The sequence below is a fragment of the Mobula hypostoma genome, chromosome 26, assembly GCF_963921235.1.
Source record: "Mobula hypostoma chromosome 26, sMobHyp1.1, whole genome shotgun sequence".
Taxonomy (NCBI): Eukaryota; Metazoa; Chordata; class Chondrichthyes; order Myliobatiformes; family Myliobatidae; genus Mobula; species Mobula hypostoma.
In genome coordinates, this window is record NC_086122.1 from 18,345,200 (window position 1) to 18,365,287 (window position 20,088).

The 20,088-nt window shown below is 41.5% G+C and overlaps 1 protein-coding gene across 1 annotated transcript in view; it reads left to right on the top strand.

Annotated features, from left to right (window-relative positions):
• Positions 1-20,088, top strand: part of csmd2 (CUB and Sushi multiple domains 2) — a 2,031,293-nt gene that overhangs the window by 325,221 nt on the left and 1,685,984 nt on the right. The window contains exon 3 of the mRNA XM_063033882.1: positions 19,411-19,523. Coding sequence (XP_062889952.1) covers positions 19,411-19,523 — 113 coding nt within the window. The remainder of the gene's footprint in view (positions 1-19,410; positions 19,524-20,088) is intronic.

Sequence of the window (20,088 nt, forward strand, 5' to 3'; positions counted from 1 at the left end):
GTGTTGTGTTAACACCCCTCTGCTTTGCACCATCTCTGCTCTTCTTTCTTATCCTTCATCCTATTTTGAATAATATGGAACATTTCTCACACAAGCATTATTTATATTGAAGGTACCTTGTCCTCCTGTTGTCTCTGATTCTCTGGCTATTTATTTATTTTCCAGCTCTGATTCATCTCTGCCTTAAAAATAAATGGCTCTCACCAGCTGTTGGGCACTTTGGCCTCTACTTCAGCTGACATACTGCACAGACTCTCCCTTCACTGCAGCAACCATGACTCAGGAGAGCCCTTTGAATCAAGGGGAAAATCTTGGAGTTAATACCAGCATCCTTCCTGAAACTAATAAAATGAGCCAATTTCTTTCGGAGCAGAATTTTCAATTTCCATCTTTTCAAATCAGTCTTCTCCTTCCACTCGCCAATGGGTAAAATCCTCGTGCTGGTCAGAGGTATGCTGTCAAACTATAGTGAAAATATACCTCATGAAAATGGCTGTTGGCACCCATGCAGGAAGGAACAAGCAAATGTCAGCCTCATGGGTGCCTCCTTCTCCATCAGGCAGTGAGGAAAACCACACAACCTTCTCAGAGAAAAAGAGAGAGAGAAGGAAGAAAAGAGTACAAATCTTTTCTCCATCTCCAGGTAGTTGAACGGAATGCCTGCACTTTCTGTGTGTGGGTTTGTGGTCCCAGAACCTTAACTGGAATCTATGGTAATGATCATCGATAAGCAGAGAAAGACTGCTTGTATTGTGCTGCTTTTTGATGTGACTGTTTCACATACTATACGTTTAACATTATCCTACAATACAGAAGATCCATTGAATATTAACTCAGCGGCCACTTCATTAATTATACATATAGACCTCAGTAATGCAGTTTTCTAATCAGCCAATTAGGTGGCCGTGACTCAATGCATAAAAGCATGCAGACATAGTCAAGAGGTTCAGTTGTTGTTCAGCCCAAACATCAAAATGGGGAAAAATGTCTGCTTTTGCCCATGGGATTATTGTTGGTGCCAGATGGGATGTTTTGAGTACCTTAGAAATGCAAAGCAGTCTCTAGAGTTCGTAGAGAATAGTGAATAAAACAAACGAAAAAATCCAGTGGGCTGCAGTTCTGTGGGCGAAAGCATCTTGTTAATGAGAGAGTTCAGAGAATGGCCAGATAGGTTTCAGCAGACAAGAAGTTGACAGTAATTCAAATAACCGAGCATTATAACAGTGGTGTGCAGAAAAGCACCTCTGAATGTACAATACATCAAACCTTGAAGTGAAATAGATTCCACAGCAGAACACCACAACAGATTCCTCTCCTGTACCTAATAACGTGGCCACTGAGTGCTGACTCTTTGAAAACCCCATTATTCTATTTCCCTGTGCTTTAATTCCCATAATTTGTTCTCTCCCACGTGGTCATCCATTCCCTTCCCACCTATAACAGGAGATAGTTCACAGTAGCCAATTGATCTTACATCCAAAGTTTCAAGTTCAAAGTAAATTTATTTTCAAAGTACATATATGTCACCATTCAGAACCCTGCAATTCAGCTTCTTCCACACACATTCAGTAAGTCCGTAAGGAAATAATAACCATAATAGAATCAATGAAAGACAACATGTTGCAAAAGACAACAAACTATGTAAGTACAGAAAAAGAAAAAAAAACAAGCAATAAATATCGAGAATATGAGATGAAGAATGAGTCCTTTGATTGTGGGAACATTTCAGTGATTAGGCGAGTGAAGTTGAGTGAAGTTACCCCCTTTGGTTCAAGAGGGGTTATAACTATTTCTGAACCTGGTGGTGTAACTACTGACACTCCTGTACTTTCCTCCTGATGGCAGAAGTGAGATGACAGCATGACCTGGGTGGGGGGGGGGGGTGGTCGATGATAATAAATGCTATTTTCCTGTGACAACACTCCCCGCAGCTGCTCCCAATAGTGGAGAGGGCTTTATCTGCGATGGACTGGGTCATATCCAATAGTTTCTGTAGAATTTTCCACTCAAGGGCATTAGTGTTTCCATACCAGGCTGCAATGCAGCCAGTCAATATACTCACCCCCACACAACTATAGAAGTTTGTCAAAGTTTTGGATGTCATGCCAAATCTTCATAAAAGCCTAAAGAAATAGAGGCCTGCCATGTTTTCTTCATAACTGCACTTGTGTGCTGGGCCCAGGACAGATCCTCTGAAATGATAGCACTGAGGAATTTAAAGTTGCTGACCCTCTCCACCTCTGATCCTCTGAAGAGGACTCGTTCGTGGTTTCCTTCTCCTGAAGTCAATAATCAGCTCCTCGGCATTGCTGACATTGAGTAAGAGGTTGTTCTTGTGGCACCATTCAGCCAGACTTTCATCCTCTGTCCTTTTCTGATTCCTCCTCACCTTTCTTTTGACCTATGGCAGTGGTGTCATCAGCAAACTTGAATATGGCATTGGAGCTGTGTTTAGCCACACAGTCATATGTGTAAAGCATGTAGAGCTGGGGAATAAGCACTCAGCCTTGCGGTGCCCCTGTGCTGATGGATGTTGTGGAGGAGATGTTGTTGCCAATATGATCTGACTGGGATCTCTGCAAGTGAGGAAATCGAGGATCCAATTGCACAAAGAGCTATTGAGCCTAACGTCTTGAAGCTTATTGATCAGTTTTGACGGGTTGATAGTATTGAACACCAAAACTGTAGTTGATAAAGAGCACCCTGACGCTTAAATCTTTCCTGTCCAGCTGTTCTAGGATTGAGTGAAGAGACAATGAGATGGCATCATCTGTTGTGCTGGTAGGCAAATTGGAGTAGATCCAAGTCGCTTCTCAGACAGAAGACCTAAAAAACAATTTTCCTAGCTGGAACTCATCCAGCTGAGCAGCATCTGTGGGAGAAAGTGATTACTGATGTTTCCAGTGGCGTCTCTGCATCAGGAAATTATCAATTCCTTTCACCAACCCCACCTCCCCCACCTCTCAGGTACTGCTCAACCAGATGACTTCTTCCAGCAGATTGAATGTTGTCCCAGATTCCATCATCAGCAATTTCTTGTGATGTCAACATTATCTCATAGATCATTGCTCATCACTGAAACCTCAATTTCCACTTTGTACAGAAAAAAACCCTCTGCCATTACCATACCTGCCTGTTTCCAAGTGGCCATAGTTTAAAATGTCACCTATGATTACATTTTTTGCACAGCCTGTTGTATCCATGCCTTTTATTTAGTCCAGCCCTGTCACGTTCCCTTCACCCCCTTCTTGCGACTCTAACCATTGAATCTCCCATTCCTCTGTTAGTGGTCACGCGGTCATCCAAGGGAAATTCAATCTCAAACCTGTAAGACTTCTCATTTTAAACCGCATTTGATTGCCCAGCTCTTCCAATATTTCTCCTTGTGATTCAAAATCTAATGTTTTTGAAATCTACTGAAGAAATACTTTGCCCATGTGTTACAAGGAAGTGCATTAGTAATACACAATGCGGTTGATATTTGCTGGTCATGTTTTGTTGGCCTCTGTTGGACTAATGCAATCCACTTTGCCCAGTGCACATTCGTAGCCATGCACCTTCCTGCATTTCAAATAATGAGTTTGTAAGTCTCCGCATAAAAGAAGCCTTCTCTGGAGCATCACTTCTCGACTCAAACACGAAGAAATCTGCAGCTGATGGAATTTCAAGCAACACACATAAAAGTTGCTGGTGAACGCAGCAGGCCAGGCAGCATCTCTAGGAAGAGGAACAGTCGACATTTCGGGCCGAGACCCTTCATCGGGACGAACTGAAAGAAGAGATAGTAAGAGATTTGAAAGTGGGAGGGGGAGAGGGAGATCCAAAATGATAGGAGAAGACAGGAGGGGGAGGGATGGAGCCAAGAGCTGGAAAGTTGATTGGCAAAAGGGATATGAGAGGATCATGGGACAGGAGGCCTAGGCCTCCTCTACTGTAAAGATGAAGCTATCCACGGCCTCCTCGACTGTAAAGATAAAGCCACACTCAGGTTGGAGGAACAACACCTCATATTCCGTCTGGGTAGCCTCCAACCTGATGGCATGAACATTGACTTCTCAAACTTCGGCTAATGCCCCACCTCCCCCTTGTACCCCATCCATTATTTATTTATATACACCCATTCTTTTTCTCTCTCTCCTTTTCTCCCTCTGTCCCCCTCACTATACCCCTTGCCATCCTCTGGCTTCACCCACCCCTTTTCTTTCTCCCTGGGCCTCCTGTCCCATGATCCTCTTATATCCCTTTTGCCAATCAACTGTCTAGCTCTTGGCTCCATCCCTCCCCCTCCTGTCTTCTCCTATCATTTTGGATCTCCCTCTCCCCCTCCCACTTTCAAATCTCTTACTAGCTCTTCTTTCAGTTAGTCCTGACGAAGGGTCTCGGCCCGAAACGTCGACTGCACCTCTTCCTAGAGATGCTGCCTGGCCTACTTCTTGACTCACTTTGATCACACATAAGCAACCTGCCTAGCAACGAGAGTAAACAGATTTATCTTATTCGCCTTAGCAATACATTTAATATTATTAATCTACAAAATCCTGGTTTTCTCAAAGGGAATTAGTTTCAATATCTTAAAGAACCTCTTCATCCTGTTGGGCAGTATTTGATGATTCTAAATCTTACACTCTCAGTTATTTTAATGTTCTCTCCTTAATTCCTGAGTAATTTGGAATTAGTTGATGCCTTTCCGGGGGCAATATTAAAAGAATGGAACTTTTATTTTTATTTCAAGAACCATGCTGAAGTGGGAAGAGATGTTGAAGAAATAAATCTGAGGTATGAAGATTAATCTCAGCATGTTGAGTGTATGTCAGGTGGTCAATGCTCCTAAATAAACTAAAATTAGACCATTGATGTTTAAATTCTTCTGCTAATACCAACAAGTGACCAAGTTCTTAAATACAAAGTAAAGCATGAATCTGGACAAACTAAAGGAACTCGCACTTCATGTTCTGATAAGGGGTGTAGATAGGGTAAATACAAGTAGGCTTTTTCCTTTGAGGTTGGGTGGGACTACAACCAGAGGTCAGGAATTAAGGGTGAAAAGTGAAATGTTTAAGGGGAACATGAGGGGAAACCTCTTCACTCAGAGTCTCGTGAGAGTGTGGAACGAGCTGCCAGCACAAGTGGTGCATGTGAGCTTGATTTCAAGGTTCAAGAGAGGTTTGGATAGGTACGTGGATGGTGGGGGGAATAGAGGGCATAGGTGCAGGTGCAGGGTGATAGGAGTAGGCACTTTAAATGATTCTTCACAGACTAGATGGGCCAAAGAGCCTGCTCTGTGCTGTACTTTTCTTTTTTTTTGGTGTGTGCCTGTGTGCGTGAGAGTCTGTGTGTGTGTGTCTGCGTGTGCGTGCATGCATCTGTGATGATGTCTTTTTCAAGGTGCGGAGCGAGAGAGAGACTGTGTGGCTCGCCACTCCTCACACAGACATTTTCACAGTATTTTTCCCTTTATTTTACGAGGTCGAGTTGCGATCTCAACACTCAACCTGGCACGGATGGAAAGCGTACTCGGGAGCGGACCCGACTGGTTTCGAACCCGGGAACCTCCGCTCCCTGGTCCGGCGCCGATGTCGTTGCGCCACCAGCCGGCCCTGTGCTGTACTTTTCTAAGACTCGATTATTCTCCAGGTTACCATTGCAGTGAGAACATTTCTCCTCCTCGAACCATCCTTGTGCAGAAACTTATACGTTTGCAAATATCTTGATTGTAATCATAATACAACAAAAGAAAATGTAGTATAAAGAAATGTTTTACCCTATCATCTGGGTTGATTGAAGTTGCTGCAAAAAGACTTAGAAGAGTCAATTTGTTTTATTATTACACGTAAGAAATGGTGATCAGGGAGTGGTGGTGGGGGTCATATTCATTTTGATTCATGAGCTGCCAGTTTAAAGCACACCATTTTGCATTCTGATAAGTCTGTATGGTACATTGGAACAATCAGCAAGGGAAAAAAAGGCAATACTACTGTTTTATTTCAACCTTGATTTCCTCAGATTTGAGATTATACTAACAATATGATTCCAATGCAATTTTTGGTTTATATATAAACTTTCTTTTGAGATGTCCTTCAGAACATTACTTGTATCTGATTCTCAGCAGAATAGGGAAACTGAAATATTGTGTATTGCCTATCATTAGAGGATATAAGCTTTAGGAAATTGGTTACTTTATACAGCTATTCAGCAGGGTTAATATCCCATGGCATTTTGTGTTCCAGATAATCAAAAAAGTTGGTCAGATGGGTAGATATGTGGAATTTCCCTGAGGAGAAAGGTAAATAGAGAGGCAGATGCATGAGGGTGGAATTCCACACCTTGATGGCGGAGTTATTAAATTTAGTTATAGTCATAAGATGAGAATTGGATGAATGCAGCTATCTTGGATGGTTGTAGGGCTAGAAGACATAACAAAGATAGAGGGCAGATTTGAAGATATGGATGAACTTTTCAAATATTTGCAAATCAAGACATTTCATAGCTGAGCAACACACATAAAATGCTGGAGGAATTCAGCAGGCCAGGCAGCATCCATAGAAGAGTATACTCGACTGTACTTTTTTCCATAGAAGCTGCCTGGCCTGCTGAGTTCCTCCAGCATTTTGTGTGAATTGCTTGGATTTCCAGCATCTGTAGATTTTCTCTTGTTGGACACTGCTTAGCTGAGAGCCATTGTAGATCAGCAGTCAGGGTGCCGTTGCCGAATTGGGCCATGTTAACTCAGACATGGACAGCAGGAGTTTGATGTTTTCAAATTTAATGAGAAAAGAAAGGGGGAATTTTGATAGGAGGGCATTACAATATTAATTCAGAAGGAGATGGGACACAAATCAGCATATTCTGGCCAAGGTCATAGGGACTGGAAGTATGTTCGATTGGGTATGTGGATATCAACCAACGTCACTGAGATGGAACTGGAAATCCTTAATTGTGGTGTGGACGTAGGATCAGAAGCTGATGATCAAGGATCCAGTTGCAGAGAGCTGCAAGGGTATGTAATTAGAGTCATGGTATAGCATGAAACAGGCCTTTTGGACAAATTTGTCCATGCCAACCAAGTTGCCTGTCTGAGCGAGTCCCATTGGCTCATGTTTAAATCATATTCCCCAAAACCCTTCTAATCATGTACTTGTCTAAATGTCTTTTAAATAATGCAACTGTATCCACTTCTAACAATTCCTCTGCCAACTCATTCTGTATTCCTACTGCACTCCATCTAAAAATATTGCCCCTCAGTTCATTTCTAAATCCGTCCCCATTCAACTTAAATCTGTGCTCCGTAGTTAAAGATTCCTAAGGAAAATTGATGACTGGGAGCTACTGTTTGTGATGAGGAATTGAGAAAATGACTTTGGTCTTCTCAATAATTTTATCGGAGGACATTTCCACTCCTCCTGTAAACAAAATAGATAATTATGGAGGAACCAGCAGGGCAAGCAGTTTCTGCGGAGCCAGAGTTTCAGGTCAATGGCCTTCCATCTATTTATTCTGTGACGGGCAGATGAGCATATAATGGCAGTGAGGGAACAAGGAAGGTGTGGTGAAGTAGAGTTGGATGTTGTCATGTGGAAGCTGAGGCTGTTAAAGAAAATTCAACAAGGCAAATTTAAGGCCCAATGGTGATGATGTGGGTGAGATAAGTCATCTGGTGTTATTGAGTGAGAATGTGCGCCTGGTGAAGAATGGTAGGTTAAGACTAATATAGGGCTGGTGTATACAATGGCAAAATGCAGTCAAAGAAGATACCAATGGGACCCATATGTATTGATTCCAAACACTTAAAATCCTGGCATTGAACCTGTTTACATTAGTTTCACTGAAGCGAATCAAAAAGGTTGTTGTGACACGTCTAGTGTGGTATTATAGTGGGTAGTGCTTGTCACTCTGGCTTTCAGCTTCCACCACTGGCTAGCAGTGTCACAAAAAGGAGAGATGAATGTGTAAGTCTCTTCTTGTCAGTACATAGCCTCTCCAACAGGAGAGTGCCTCCTTGCAAGCAACACATGGAAACTGAACTCCTTTCGGACTCAGGCTGCAGTACAGAGGATGGGGAGGAGGTCTGGCTCCTGCACACGTAGCACATACCCCCACCGGTGTGTGGACAGGCCCTGGTGCTCGTGAATCTAATCCACAGCTATGGGTAAATAGCCACACTGCCTTGTGGGCAGCCTCAGGAAAGATGAAGACTACGGGAGAAAGCTCACACAGCAAATCCGGAGTGGAGCCGCGGAGTCGGCAGTACATCATTGACCATCCTTCTGGCAGCTCCTGCAGCCGAGCTGGTGCCAGACGTATTGCTTCATAAGCTTTTCTTTAGACTATGCTGGTATGACCGAGGGGGGAATATTAATGACTGGGCATCTCAGGATCTCGATACCTTTCACCCAGGCTTGTGATGATGATCATTATCACCCATTGCCCTTCAAGACAGATGGATGCCAACCAACCACTGAAGAAAGCCTTGCATTATTTTAAAGATCTTTTCCTGTGCCAGTGACCCATGCAGTCTCAGTCCATGATTAATTAATGTTGTGGCAGCGATATGCCGCCAAGTATTGGATGCTATTGGACTTCACATTGGGTACCTCCCTGCATTACAGAGCAGAGAGAATTTATCACCCAATGCACCACACAGTAAAGTGTTCCAGTGAGGTATCCTGTTGTGTTGAACATATAAACTTTCTATTCCTTGCTGGCACTTCAAACCACTACAACTAGAAATTCTGAGCGCATATTTAGTTCGGGTTTTTCTTTTCGCAAGGACGTATCTACACAAAATACTTTATGCTTTATACTTTATACTTCATTGTCGCCAAACAATTAGTACTAGAACATACAATCATCACAGTGATATTTGATTCTGCGCTTCACACTCCCTGGATCACAAATGTTAAATATTAAAGATATTAAAAATAGTTAAAATTAGTAAATATTAAAAATTTAAATTATAAATCATAAATAGAAAATAGAAAAACGGGAAGTAAGGTAGTGCAAAAAAAAAACAAGAGGCAGGTCCAGATATAGGGGAAATGGATATCATAAGATATATGGCGCTTTGCTGAGCAATTATAATAGCTGTGTACATACATCTATTGATGCTTCTGGACACATCTTCAGTGATGTTCCTGGAATCATCGGGTGTTTCAAGTCTTTCAACATCATACAACCTCCTCCAGGTGACCCAGCCGGGGCTGATCAGACCCCAGCTTGTGTCCAGATGGCTAGCTACTTATGACTCCATGGCTCCCCCCTTTTGAGCCACAGCCATCTTGAGGCCCTCTCTGTCGCATCGGTGGTACTGCGGATGGCTCTCCTCTTCCTCTCTCCCTCAATGCCCAAAATGCTTTATATACCAAGGATACATTGTCAAAGGCACGTTCAAATCACACTTGTTTGGAGAAGCTGAATTTTAATGCAATAAAGCCGAGATTATTTTGAAATTATTTCTACAATTCCCAAATGTATAGTTCACAGATACAACAAAACTTTAATTAAAGTGTTAGAAAATGAATTGTAAAAACTAACTAAAAGTGATTCAAAATTGGTTTAGAAGAAACAAACAGTGGTGCACCATTGAAGTGTCTTGAAGCCAGTGATGAAAAATTCTAGTGAACTTTGGAGCTCAAGATTCTCTAGTTAGATATGAGTTTAACTTAAATGCTTGTTGCAAGTAAGTTGTGGTGAAGGTTGATGAGTTTGCACAGCATAGCGATGAATGTTCACAGTTAGAAAAGCAGGGAGTACATATCGGAAAAGCCCAAAGATGCAATTTAGGTAGAAAGTTAACTTTAAGTATAGATTTTAATTTAATTTAATTTACTTCATTAAAATTTTATACTTTTTAAATAAATCAGTCTTCAAAATTATTAAGTTCTTTTTTTATTGTTCAACTGTAATAATGGCTCTTTAAAGACTTAGTTACATTTGGTGATCTTGGATGCCATTACAGTGACGATAATCAGTAATTACTAATTTGATGAACTCTGAAGATTTCAGTAGCATATTTTGTGTAGGATCAATGTATCTATTACAGCATGTATGGATTCTTGAAGCTGCTAGCAGTATTAATGATAAACAGTGGGAGGACTGGTAATGATATCATTGCAAATATAGGGCTTAGATGTATCGGTGAAGAAACCACCTGGTTTACTTGGCTGTGTAAGTCTAGGGAATACACACTCCAGTCCCACCAAATCTGTGAGATTGAGATGACTCTCTCATCCCAAACTCCTGTTTGTGTGGATGCTGTGTGATTTGCTACCCTGTTACAACTCAGTGCCAAGAAATAACAGACAGCACATTGCATATGATAAATGGAATTATTTTTATGAACTTGAACTTAATTAAAGGGTTATTAAAGAAAAGAAAGAAAAAGAAAACAAAAAAGGGCCCATTGTAACTAAACAGTCAAATGTGCACAAGTTGGAGCTCGACTCTTCCAAAATTCATACATATTCCCTGATCCTCAGTAGACCCCGACACCTTGCTCCATCAAAACCTGGTCCCCCACTGGATCAAATCCTATGACCGCTTCTCTCCAGCGTCTTCTCTCTTCATCTCCCACTGAACAACGAACGCAGCTCGCACCACTGTCAGGCACACAACACAAAAACACACTCCCCTCAATGGATGGCTAAGAACTAAGAATGCTTAACTTAACAATGTATTTACAATATTACTCAAGTATTACTGAAGTATTAAGTACACCACATCCCCTTGACCTAGATCAGACCTCAGCAACCCATACATAGGTCAAATAACTCCTTCTGGGCCTTAATTGTTCTGTGAATCTCTCAGTATCTATCCCTCTGGTCTGAACAGCCTGCCAAATAATGTCTCAGAAATTTTGCCCATCAAAGTAGCTATGAAATCTGTGCACTAAAATGTACAAGTTCCTGCTGATCATTAACTTGGACACTACCTTTTTGAGGCATCGTTCTTTCTTGAAAACGTCCTAGATACTGCGGAGGCTAATGCCCATGATGGAGTTGATTGGCTAATTTAACAACCCTCTGCAGCTCACATTAATCCTATGCAGCAGACACACACCCCCCACCCCACAACAGACGGTGATGCAGCCAGTTGGAATTCTCCCCATGTACTTCTGTAGAAATCAGTGAGTGTTTTCAGTGACAAACCAAATTTCCTTAAAATCCTTATAAAATATGGCTGCTGTCTTGCCTTCTTTATAGCTGCATCGATATGTTGGTCCCAGGTTAGGTCCTAAGAGATCTTGACAGCCAGGAACTTGAACTTTCACCTTCTGATCCCTCTATGAGGACTGGTATGTGTTCCCTCATCTTACCTTCTCTGAAGTCCACACTTTTTGAAGTTTAAACATTTAAACTAGTAGAAACTTTATGTTGCAATTCAAATATGAGAAGGACTCAATTTGAAAAAAAAACTAATCTGTCATGAAGGATAAATTAGATATAGTACTTTTGAGGTACAGATTTACATAAACGCCTATCACTGAACTGTTTATATGTGGAAAGCCCTTTTATCTGACCTTGTTCGCATTGCAGTCACTGCTGTTGGCTGAATTCCTTACATTGCACTCCTTTCATGAATCCCTGTAATGTATAAAAACGCTCAGACTTGATTTTATTTCATACATGGGAACTTACCCCGACAAAAATGTTACACTCATGAATTGATACAAACCATAGAACAGAACAGACCCTTTAACTTACTCCAGGATCAAACTGCTGTAACCCTCCCTTTACGCATGGCCCACCATTTTTCTTTCATCCATCTGCCATCAAGAACTTGTAGTGCAACAGGGAAAGGAGTTGCACAATTACCCCACATTTTTATGACCTCATCGAGATGTATAAAATCATGAGGGATATATAGAGAGAGAAAGCACACTGGTTTTCCAAGGGAAAATGAATCAAACACTAGAGGGTGTAGACTTAAGGTGAGAGGGAAAAGACTGAAAATGGACCCGAGGGATTGGAAAGAGAATGGTTCACACATGGAATGAGCTGCCAAAGTAAGTGCTGAGGAAGTTACAATAGCAACACTTCAATGACACTTGGACAGATAGATGGATAGGAAAGACATAGAGTGATTTTAGCCAAATGTGGGCATGTGGGACTAATGTATAATATTATCCTGGTCAGGATGGTTGAGATGAGTTGAAGGGTTTGTTTCTGTACTGTATAACTCTCTGACTCTATGACGTACCCTCATTCATATAGAAAAACCTTGTATCAGTCCTTTTCCTTCATAGCTTTAGAGGAATTCTGGCTTCACTAAAAGATGGACTTGTGTATATACTCCTATTTCTGAAATAGTGGACTTGTTTAATGAGTGATTAATGGGTAATGGGTGATCTTCCTTTACCGGGAAGATGGAGAAACAATGTTTATCCTAGCCGGTTTGTCTACAACAGGGATTCCCAAAAATTTATGCAATGGACCAATACCATTAAGCAAGGGGTTCATGGACACTAGGTTGGGAACTCCTGGTCTAGAACCAACCCCCATGATCTCAAAATAAGTGGGCAGCTGGGTAAGGGATGAGAAGAAATTTTACCATCCAAAACCTGATACTTCTTTGCAGTCCACTCTATCTACGAGTGCTGCAGAGGTTCAATTGCTGAATCTGTTCAAGACAGAACAGTATCGAAGCTTTGGGATTAATTTAAGAAAGTGGTGCTGAGGTAAAATACCACCCATAATCTTATTGAATGGCAGAGTAGGTACGAAAGTGACACTGGTTTCCTCCAAATTCGATTTCTCATATGTTTTTACCTCGATAATCACAAAATGATCTCTGATTTAGAAAGCTGACAAAAGGACATCATTCTTCCATTATGACCACACCTTTTGCACTTCAGATGTAAAACCAAAGGTGTTCGGAAACTAAGTCCTGGTGTCTCATGTGTCATCTAATTACCACATACCAGGTAGTACCAGAAAAGGTGAAGAAGAGATTCACCAAAAGTTCTCAGAGAGATTGGATGGGCTAGGAAGCTGAGGGGTGATATTCTCGAAGTTAATAGATAGAACTAGTAGAATCTTGGAGGAGTCTAGAACTATAAAACACAGGTTTAAGGTGAGTGAGGAGAAATTTAAAGGTGAACCTGGGTTAAGTTTTCACACAAGGTGATAAATATCAAGAATGAACCTTTAGAGGAGGGGGTAGAGGCTGGTGCAAATACAACATTTGAAAGGAATTTGGACAGATAATTTGATAGCTAAAATGTAGAGGGATCTGGGTCTGTTGTAGAGAAATGAAAAAAAATCTCAAAGTATTTTATCATGACCTAGGCTCCACATACTTTGATAATAAATGTACTTTGCATTTTAAAATTAAATTATTTTTATAGGAATTAGATTAGATTAGATTAGATTATGAGAACACTCAGTCCTCTTTTATTGCCATTTAGACATGCATACATGCATTAAGAAATGATACAATGTTTCTCCGGAGTGATATCACAGAAAACGGGACAAATCAAAGACTAACACTGACAGAACCACATAATTATAACATATAGTTACAGCAGTGCAAAGCAATACCATAATTTGATGAAGAACAAACCATGGGCACAGTAAAAAAAGTCTCAAAAGTCCCCGAGTCGTTCGGCTCCCAAGTCCCCGATAGCGGCGGCAAAAGGGAGAAACTCCCTGCCATAAACCTCCAGGCACCGTCAACTTGCTGATGCCTTGGAAGCAGCCGACCACAGCCGACACTGAGTCCATCTGTCCGAAAACTTCGAGCCTCCGACCAGCCCCTCCGATACAGCCTCCCGAGTGCCATCCTCTGCCGAACGCCTTCAACCTCTCCCCGGCCGCTGAAACAAGCAAAGCCGAGGATTTTGGGGCTTTCTGCTCCAGAGATTCTGGATACCACACAGTAGCAGCGGCAGCGAAGCGGGCATTTCAGAAGTTTTCCAAATGTTCCTCCATACTCTCACTTCTGTCTCCATCCTCTCACGTCTGTCGCCATCAAATCAGAATTGTGCACGGTCCCCTACTTGACAGATAACAGATATTCATCACCGAAGAGGCCACGCGCGTTGCCGTCGCACCGCCATCTTCTCCTCCACCTTACAGTTACAGTTGACATGGATGTGATATGCCAAAAGGGCATAGTTTTATGCGGTATTATTCTATATTTCTAAAGCTCTAGTGCATATAGAATATAGTACACTTGGCTAGTGATATGTAAATGATTTAAAATTATGCAGGCCTGTCCAGAAGCAAATATCATACAACCAGAATAAAACCAGTTAAGTACATGTTACTCCCTGCAGAATTACTTCTTAAAAATTTGGGGCTGATTCATTGAAACAGAAAAGTCACAATCATCTTTTTATTGTATATGATATATGATTTAAAACATTACATCTGGTACTTCACAAGCTATTGGAGGAAATATGGTACCAGTATTTTCATGTAATTTAGAATATCACAAATAATCAATGTGTTCCTTTGTTTGAAACTACATGGATTTGAAAAGTAATACAACTCGAGCAATTTCAGAGGGCATGGCTTTGCAAGAATTGTCCCTGTTCTGAAATAAATTTAGTTCAAAGGTTACCAATTGAAAGGTTGATAGCTTGTCTGCTCAGCTATTGCAAAGTTCCAAATAACTATTAGTCTAGGATGCAAGCTGAACACTTAAAACAGGTCTCTGCTTATATCTGGTCCTGAACTTAAAATTCTCTTTCATGTGTCTTGTTGATGCCTGGTTGTGTAAGGAGGATGGAGTTAACTTTTTATAGATTCAGGAATTAAGGGCTATAGGGGACTGGCAAAAAGAGAATTTAAGGCCTGTGGAAATCAACTATTATTATTATGAATGAGGGACAGACTAAGGGGGCCAAGTGGCTGACTGGTGCTCTTACTTTGAACTAATGCAAGGACACAGAATCTCTTTCCCCAAATTTTATTCTCCTACATAATGATCTTTTTTGTATTTCCCTACTCCTATTGTCCAACCATCAGGAACTGTGCTGCTCTTCATTTCTCATACTTTGCTCTTTGATTATGTCTTTGTGGAACACTTTAATGGCACATATTTTCTCATTAATCATGCAATACAGATGTAAGTTGCTCTTGAAGGCATTGAATAGAGCAGTGTACTGATTTCATCCTCGTTCCATGAACCTATCTAATATTGAAAGGCTTCAATAGAGTGAACACAGAGCGGATGTTTCCAACAGTGGGAGAGTAGGACCAGAGAGCACAGTCTCAGAAGAGAAGGATGTCCCTTTAGAATAGAGACGAGGAGGAATTTCTTTAACCAAAGAATGATGAATGTGTGGAATTTATTGCCACAGGTAGATGTTGAGGACTAGTTATTGGATATACTTAAAGGGGAGATTGATAGGTTGTTGATTAGTAAGGACATCAAAGATTACAGGGATAAGGCAAGAGAATGGGTTTGAAAGAGATACTACATCTGCCATGATGGAATGCAGAGCAGGCTCAATAGGCCAAAATGCCTTATTCTGCTTCTATGTTTTGTGGTTTTATGTTTGGGAAGTTGATCCAACAAAAAAGCCACTAAGCAATGCTGAATGAATTTTAAAGACTATGGACTAGAGTTCTGAACCACTGATTTCATGATATATTCAAATCAAATTGTGGTAGATGAAGAATTAAAATTCAGTAAAGTAAATACAAAAAAAAATTGAATTAAATCTTGTATCTTAAATCATAAAACTATTGTTGCAAAACCCCATCTGTTTTAATGTCTTTGAGTGAAAAAATTCTGCCACCCTTGCTCAGATGTGCATGTGGCTCCAACCCACCCGTGCCATTGACTTTTCGCTGCCTCTGCAATTCAGGGCTAATTAGGAATGACCCTTCTTGTGTTGTTCACCTCTGGAGAAAATATTTTATGTATGCAAAATATTAGTTCCATCAGCATAAGTGCTTAAATAGGGATTGTATTCCGTACATGAAAGCAGTAAATGTACTTGTATTTCCAAGTTACATTAACAAGCAATCCCAGCTGAACTTTCTTCACAAAATTATTTTGCAGGCTGTGTTTCCAATAAGTTTTATGTTACTCTTATAGTAGCCCAGTATTTATAAGAAAGTCAATAATGAAGCTTTGGGAGCAAACCTGTAGTAAGGAGGAAAGCAAAACTCTGGTGTAAAAATGTGTAGTTAACAACAGAAATGCACGAATATTTATCAATGTTGTCATGTTGCTATAGCAAACAATTCAAAATAGAAGCTTTATTGCATCCCTTCCAAGCTCCCCTCTCTGAGGCAGGATGTTCTGTCCTCAGAAAGGCCCTCACCTTTGTCCTCCTGCTCTTACACGTCAGTGTGTTCCACACTCGCCATGACACTAAGCTCTTGTTTCGCTGCCTCTGTCTTTGTGCCTCCTTCTTCGACAAAGATCCTCCACCCACTCCAATGACCCTTTTACCCATCTTCAACCCTTCCCTTCTTCCTGGACACCCCACCCGGGTTTTCTGCCTGATCTGGATCTTTTCATTGCTAACGGCCGACGGGATGTCAACCGTCTCAACTTCACTGCTCCTCTCTCCAATAACAACCTTGCTCTTTCCGAACGCACTGCCCTCCCCTCTCCGCACCAATCCGAACCTCACCACCAAGCCCACAGATAAGGAGGGTGCTGTGGTAGTCTGACAGACAGACCTCTACCTTGCTGAGGTCCGGCGACAACTTTCAGACACCTCGTCTTACTTTCCCCTCTAACAGGACCCCACTAAGGAGCACCAGGCCATTTTCCCCCACACGATCATCGAACTTATTAACTCTGGGGAGATCCCATGCATTGCCACTAATCTCATAGTTCCATCACCCCGCACCTCCCGTTGGTACCACCTATCTAAGATCCACAAACCTGCCTGTCCAGGTAGACCCATTGTTTCTGCTTGTTCCTGCCCCACTTAACATATCTGCATACCTCGACTCAGTTTTATCCCCCCTGGTTCATCCCCTTCCTACCTACATCCGTGATACTTCACATGCTTTAGATCCTTTCAATGATTTCAATTTCCCTGGCCCTGATCATCTTATTTTCACTATGAATATCCAGTCCCTAAACACCTCCATCCCTCATCAGGAAGGCCTCAAAGCTCTCCATTTCCTTCTGAACACCAGACCCAACCAGTTTCCCTCCACCATCACTTTTCTCCATCTGGTAGAACTTGTCCTCACTCTGAATCATTTCTCCTTTGGCTCCTCCCAATTCCTTCAAACAAAAGGTGTAGCCATAGGCACTCGCATGAGTCCTATCTATGGCTGCCTTTTTGCCTGCTATGTGGAACAGTCTATGTTGCAGTTCTACCCTGTATCACTCCCCAACTTACCTTACACTACGTTGACGACTGCATTGGTGCTGCTTCCTGCACCCATGCAGAACTCGTCGACTTCATCAACTTTGCCTCCAACTTCCACCCTGCCCTCAAATTTACCTGCTCCATTTCCAACATCTCCCTCCCCTTTCTCAATCTCTCTGTCTCTATCTCTGGAGACAGCTTATCTGCTGATGGCCATAATAAACCTACTGACTCTCACAGCTACCTGGACTATACTTCTTTCTGCCCTGTTGCTAGTGAAAATGCCAACCCTTTCTTTCAGTTCCTCTATCTCCACCACATCTGCTCTCAGGATGAGGCTTTTCATTGTAGAACTAAGGAGATGTCCTTCTACTTCAAAGAAAGGGGCTTCCCTTCCTCCACCATCAACGCTGCCCTCAACCGCATCTCTTCCTTTTTGCGCCTATCTGCCCTCATCCCAACCTTCCACCACCCCACCAGGGATAGGCGTCCTCTTGTCCTCACCTACCACCCCACCAGCCTCCGCGGCCAGCACAAAGTTCTCCTTAAATTCTGTCTTCTCCAACACAATCCCCTCACCAAGCACATCTTTTCCTGCCTCCCACTTTCTGCTTTCCGCAAGGATTACTCCCTACGCGACTCCCTTGTCCATTCATCCCTTCCCACTGATCTCCTTCCTGGCACCAACCCTTGCAAGCGGAACAAGTGCTACACCTGCCTCCTCACACCTCCTCCCTCACTATCATTCAGGGCCCCAAAAAGTCCTTCCAGGTGAGGCGACACTTCTCCTGTTAGTCTGTTGGGGTCATCCACTGTACCACTTTCACCAATCAGCTTCCCAGCTCTATACTTCTCCCCTCCCCTCCTCCTGGTTTTACCCATCACTTTGTGTTTCTTCCACCCCTTCCCCCCACCTTCTTACACTGCCACCTCATCTTTTTTCTCTCCAATCCTGATGAAGAGTCTCGGCCCGAAATTGTCGACTGTACTCTTTTTCATTGGTGCTGCCCAGTCTGCTGAGTTCCTCCAGTCTTTTGTGTGTGTGTGTGTGTGTTACTGAAAGTCAACTTTTCATAACCTATAAAAAGCTGAAAGTGTTCTACTTTGTTGAATAAAATTTGACATTAATCATGTACGCAGTCTGTTCTATTGCTTAATAATCCTCTGTCTCTGACAGAAAAAACTAATTTAAATGTAGGGGATTTCTTTCCTCAGAGAAATTAATTTTAACTAGATGGATTCCTTTTTTTAAGTTTGATATTTCATCTTATGTCATATTCCATGTGTCAATCTTTGTTTTGTGCTTCATAAGTTGTCTAGACAGGGTGTTCAAAATGAGTACTTTGCAAATGATGACTTTCTGTATCATAATTCTTCCATCAGATTCCTCAGCTAGATTAATAACTTTGGCCTTGCTGGGGTCCACTAGAGCTTGAGAGGTGATGAATGTTTGCAGCTGACATCAATAAAGTGCAAATCTGTGTCAACAGCATTCAAGGGCAATGATCAGACTTAAGTGCAGCTAGCCCCAAAGCCTGGAATAAGAGAATGATGGGATGGTTGAACATGTTGTCTGGTTCTCTTGAGTGAAGTTGTCAACTTTGGTTAATATTTAAACAAACTATTCCATGAGGATTGGGTTTGTTGCTTTTGTAGAATCTTCATTTTCCCATTACATTGAACCAGAAAGACTTGCAATATCCAGTCTCCTATCGTGTTCAGTTGCTCAACAGACAATACATCTTCTGTCAGCTGAGCACAGGAAGATACCCAGTTGTGATGATACCCAAGCTGAGGCCAACCCAGCAGTGCATAAAAGACGATGAATACCCAAAGTAATTGGGTAATTATAAATTAGGTAATCATATACTGAGATTTAGTGGGCACAATAGTTTTGACCAATAAGAGATATTGCCACATCCCACACCAGAACATCAACCCATCTAAATCCGGGTCAATTGCAAAGAGTGTGAAGTTCCTTTATGGCATGCAACTTGGTGAACTGTTTTTGAATGCTGGTACAGCACTTTCTGTCCTAATTCTGATTTTTGTAATGAATCTCTCCAGCTTAAATCACTAAAGAGTTTGAAATTTCTGATTGCATTGTGTTTCCTATTTCTTTGCAGGTTAACAGGTTTTCAACTTCCTCCTCCAATTGTGAGTTCCGGATCTGTTCTCACATTGTGGCTTCTCAGTGATTATGCAGTGAGTGCTCAAGGCTTCAGAGCGATCTATGAGGGTAGGTTGCTGATTTTTGTTGGAAGCATCTTGGTTTTTTGTGTAACGTGGTGCTGCAAAGAACATGTTAAAGTTAACTCAAAGCACTATTGATGAGTTGTTACAGCTAAAACCAAAGACTCATTTTCATTATACTGAGGAACAGAAAAAGGATATTGGATACTTTATTTGTTGAATATTGAAAATAACTTGTCCATAACTACTGATGGAATACCTTTGTCATCACAAACGTCCTCAAGTCAAATGCTTCATTACAAATGTGGGAATATGCCATGTTTCCAAAATTATGCAGTGTATTATTTATTTTTCTATGTGTGCCTTACAATTTTATCACTATGGTGACAAAATGAATATGAAATGTGGCTGCAGATGCTGGAGTGTAAATAGTGAAAACACAACTAAAAAAACAAAATATTAATGGGAAAAAAAATCCTAATTGTACGCTTAGGGAAGCTTGGGTAACATCTTTTAACGGTTTTGAAATTTGTATTTATCCAGAGAGTGTAGTGGTTGATATTGTTGGTTATAGAAAATTTTGTAATGATGTAGAATAGTCCACTAATTGG